The following is a 4,635-nucleotide window of genomic DNA, read 5'->3' on the forward strand; positions in this document are numbered from 1 at the left end:
ATTGGAGGCTAGATATCAGGAAAACTAGCCTTATTAAGGTTGGGCTTTGCCCCACAGCATATGATATACAGTAGTCATATTGACGAGTTGACTTGCAACTAACTGGCAAGTGTTTGCTTTCAGATCTTGAGGTAACATGCCAAAGCAATATGCTTTTATACTCCATCTTTTCATTGGCTGTACTGTCATAGTCACAGAAGCTACACCATCCTTCCGATCAGGTTTGTAGTGATTGTTGGTAGTGTTTTCAATATAAAAAGACGATAAAAATATGCTGGACTGAGACAAATAAGGAACTATGAGATGAATAACTTTTTTAAAAGAGAGAAAATAAAAAAGGGGCTTACCTTGTTCACTTGATTATTTTTCTCACCTTATTCACTTATTCAGGTAAGAAGAATATCTGGTTGGTTCCGAAATGCAAAACATTTCTGTCTCCTCCTCCACCTCCTCCTCCGTTTCCTCCATCGACACGGACATCTGCCCTACTGGTAATGGACATAGCAAACAGCACATAAACAATTCAGACTATGTTGGTTTACAGTGTAAGATGCAAGTTAGATGTCTGTCATATGTTCTTGCTGACTGTTGTTTCAGGTTGATATAACGGAATATCTCAGGGGACCAAAGGGTGAAAAGGTAGTACTCGCTTGATTTCTATATACTGTAACTGATAATAATAATTATCATTTTTATTAAGTTATTATTTATGCAGTTCATTTTCACGGTTTCTCTTTAAAGGGCTGCAAAGGACCAAAGGGTCAGATGGTATGAATATATACATTATAATAAAAAATAATACATAGGATTTATATGAGACTTTTTAGAATGACACTGGAACGCATCAGAAAGACACAATCAGTAGTGGGACAGTTATGTGACTGGACATTGTCTTGCAGGGTCGACGCGGTCAAAAGGGAGAAGAGGGAACCCATGGTTCCCCTGGTGTGATAGGAATCATAGGCCAAAAGGTCAGTGACACAATCTCAAATGCAATTGGGCTCCCTTTCTGGTATATAAGCTGTAGTTTGAATAATGGATAGGTATAGAGAGTGCTACATCCAAAATAAGTTTTAGTCTGTCTTTACTCATCGCTAGGGAAAGAAGGGGGATAGAGGCTGGCGTGGTTTATTCGGTGACATTGGCAGACCTGGAACACATGAGGTAAATTATCCACATAATAACTAATGCTGTGTTCTACCGGTATATTTCACGCTGCTTTTACAACAAATGTACATTTGTGTTTTTACAGGGTCCTCAAGGACGCACTGGTTCAAAAGTAAGCTTTTACTGCTTTAATAATTCATAGTTTCACAAATAATATACTTAACACAATAATAGTGTATGTCTAGCACCAAGTAAACTAAAATTACATGTGAAAATGTGATGTTTATGATATAAACAGGGCGAGAAGGGACTGAAAGGTGACCCGGGACAAAAAGGTGGAAAGGTAAATTGTCAATCAAGTTTCATTCCCAATTGGAACGTCTCATGTACTTTTACTCAACCTTCAACTTGTGTGTTATTTAACAGGGTTCCACTGGAAAACCTGGTCTCCATGGACAGAAGGTGAATGAATAGTCAGCATTCTCTTACATTAAAGGCTAAAGATGCTGAAACAAACCCCTTAGCCAGCAAACCTGGATTTGGAGAAATGCCAATGAACAGCAATCATTGAAAATGTCTAATTGAAGAAGCATTTTGTAGCCAAAATATTTCAATTTTAATGGTTACGTTTTTGATTATATAGTTGTATGCTTAATGGTTTAGGGTGACCGAGGACTAAAAGCATACACTGGATTACGAGGACTGGATGGACCTAGGGGAAGCACCGGGCATAGAGGGACAATGGTAAAGTGTCTCTGCTGTCTCTGCTGTCTCTGTAGCCTACAGTTTTTTCTGAAAATAATTAATTTTGCAATAATGATTAACTATCTTTCATTTTCAAAAGGTTAGACTAAACAAACTTCCTTTGATGTTGTTCTGCACTACTCCATATTGTATTTAGGGAATAAAAGGTCATTGTGGACCGCATGGGTTAACTGGATATCATGGAGTTGTGGGCAAACAGGGCACAACAGGAAAAACTGGTGCTCCAGGGGAAGGTTAAGTATATTATTGATATCATATATCGTATGTATGCTGAATGTACAAAACATTAAGAACACAGGTTCTTTCCCGTGACAGAGACTGCAACTCAATATTAGGAAGGTGTTCCAAATGTTTGGTATACTCAGTGTATATCTATACATTATTATATAGGCCTACAGTGCCGTGAAAAGCATTTGCCCCCTTTCTGATTTTCTCTATTTTTGCATATTTTTCTATACTGAATGTTATCAGATCTTCAACCAAAACCTAATATTAGATAAAGGGAACCTGAGTTTAAAATTACCCCAAATATATACTTATTTTATATATTTAATTAGCAAAGTTATGCAACACCCAATTCCCCTATGTGAAAAATCAATTTCCCCCTTACACTCAATAACGAGTTGTGTCACCAAATGCTTCCTGTAGTTGTTGATCAGTCTCTCACATCGCTGTGGAGGAATTTTGGCCCCTATTGCATGTAGAACTGCTTTAACTCAGCGACATTTGTGGGTTTTCAAGCATCAACTGTTAGTTTCAAGTCCTGCCACAACATCTCAATTGAGATTAGGTCGGGACTTTAACCATTCCAAAATGTCAAATTTGCTGCTTTTTAGACTTTTTCATGTAGACTTGACTGTGCGTTTTGGATCATTGTCTTGCTGCATGACCCAGCTGCACCTCAACTTCAACTCAGACGGATGGCCTGACATTCTCCTGTAGAATTCTCTGATACAGAGCAGAATTCATGGTTCCTTCTATTAAGGCAAGTTGTCCAGGTCCTGAGGCAGCAAAGCATCCACAAACCATCACACTACCACCATTATGCTTGACCGTTGGTATGAGGTTCTTACTGTGGAATGCAGTGTTTGGACCCATGTTGTCCAAAAAGTTGACTCAAGTTTGCCAAAAAGCACCTGGAAGCACCTAGATGATCATCAAGACTTTTGGAAGAATGTTCTATGGACATATTATTTAAAAGTATAACTTTTTGGATGACATGGGTCCCAGTTACTGGGAGTAAGGGGCAATAACTTTTTCACACAGGGGCATTGGGTGTTGCATAACTTTGTTTATGAAATAAATGAAATAAGTATGTAATTGTTGAGCTATTTGTTTACTCAGGTTCCCTTTATCTAATATTAGATTTTGGTTAAAGATCTGATAACATTCAGTATAAAGAAATATGCAAAAGCAGAGAAAATTAGAAATGGGGCAAAAACTTTACACGGCACTATATATACATTATTCTGAGTATAAATGATGTATTACGATATATTATACAAACAGCTATTGATTTGATTAAAAAACGTTCTTGTGTTTTCTTCTAGTATATGTTATTCAAGGACACAGAGGGGAGAAAGGCCATAAAGGACCTTCTGCCTTTTGTAATTGTTCTTCAGCAAATTCCTTCATGCCAATCCCTGGCACTGGAAAATATAATGCTGATAAGGCAGTATCTGTAAGTGTATAATAAGAATCGTTCTATGCTTGAATAACATCATGATGTTTGGGTGATATCAAACAACTTAATCATTTAATAATTTGATCCATTTTTTAACCTCTTTGAACCGTCCATTGAATACATTTTTTAACCTTTTTATTAATTGAACAATAGATTTACATTGTGAATGGTGAGAGCGAGATGTCGGAGTTAAGATCTGAAAATGTTATGGTCCTGAGGAGAGATACTCGCATGCTGTTCGTCTACAGTGGCTCTGAATGGATTGATGTTATGGCTCAGGTAAACATGCACTGATGTTTTAGTACGTCTGACATTCTTAGGCTACATTTGGAAAAGTGTCCATGACTGCATCCCAAATGTTACCCTATTTCCTATAGTGTACTACTTTTGATCAGGGTCCCTAGGTGTTGTGACACTAGGACTACTGCCCCATAGGGCTCTAGTCAAAAGTAGTGCAGTATAGGGAATCTGGTGCCATTTGAGCTACACCCCTGTTTTTTCACAATGTTTTGTCTAATCTGATTGTTTTCCTATTCAATTCCATGAACACACTCTTGGTGTTGTGGACAGAACAAACATCCCATTGCATCTGCTCTGTGACTACCCTCCTGCAAGAAGCACCCCCATGTAGTATGTGGTTCTGTCCTTGAGCTGTTGTCTGTTGTCAGGTTCTGTAATATGTCATGTTTCATGTTTTGTGTGGACCCCAGGAAGAGTAGCTGCTGCTTTTGCAATGCGGATCCCAATAGAACACCAACAAATACTCAAAACAAATGAAGAAGCCCTGTCTGTCACTATAGGCTACTGTGGAATAAAATGAAATAAAATTCACATCCTAATTTCTATTATGTCTGTCTGACTCAGTGCACTGAATGTCCACACTATGTAATATGTCAATGAAAAGTTAATAAAATATATACAATTTCGTGGACATTTTTGTTCCATTTTTACACATGACATGGACATTCTTGGATACATTACCGGTGTGGTTAGAAATATTGTTTACCGTTTAGCATGCAGCCCTTGTATTGCTCAGATAGAAGACTTTTGTTGTGAAGCTTTTTTTCAGAAACATTTGA

The 4,635-nt window shown here is 37.7% G+C and overlaps 1 protein-coding gene across 1 annotated transcript; it reads left to right on the top strand.

Moving 5' to 3' along the window:
- Positions 1–12: 12 nt before the first annotated feature.
- Positions 13–3,565, top strand: LOC118385850 (collagen alpha-2(I) chain-like). The gene is made up of 12 exons (XM_035773006.2): positions 13–221; positions 391–491; positions 598–639; positions 742–768; positions 900–971; positions 1,099–1,164; positions 1,253–1,279; positions 1,406–1,450; positions 1,534–1,569; positions 1,771–1,851; positions 2,009–2,105; positions 3,423–3,565. Exons 1-12 carry the CDS (start codon positions 137–139, stop codon positions 3,563–3,565), a joined length of 822 nt encoding a protein of 273 aa, XP_035628899.2. The 5' UTR covers positions 13–136.
- Positions 3,566–4,635: the final 1,070 nt, after the last annotated feature.

This window comes from Oncorhynchus keta, chromosome 7, assembly GCF_023373465.1.
Source record: "Oncorhynchus keta strain PuntledgeMale-10-30-2019 chromosome 7, Oket_V2, whole genome shotgun sequence".
In the NCBI taxonomy this organism is placed as follows: Eukaryota; Metazoa; Chordata; class Actinopteri; order Salmoniformes; family Salmonidae; genus Oncorhynchus; species Oncorhynchus keta.

Excerpts from the sequence above, each read along its gene's own strand:
- LOC118385850 (XM_035773006.2), top strand. The coding sequence starts at position 137 with ATGCCAAAGCAATATGCTTTTATACTCCATCTTTTCATTGGCTGTACT. Across the intron at positions 492-597 it reads CACGGACATCTGCCCTACTG|GTTGATATAACGGAATATCT; the intron begins GTAATGGACATA and ends CTGTTGTTTCAG. Across the intron at positions 640-741 it reads GGGGACCAAAGGGTGAAAAG|GGCTGCAAAGGACCAAAGGG; the intron begins GTAGTACTCGCT and ends TTCTCTTTAAAG.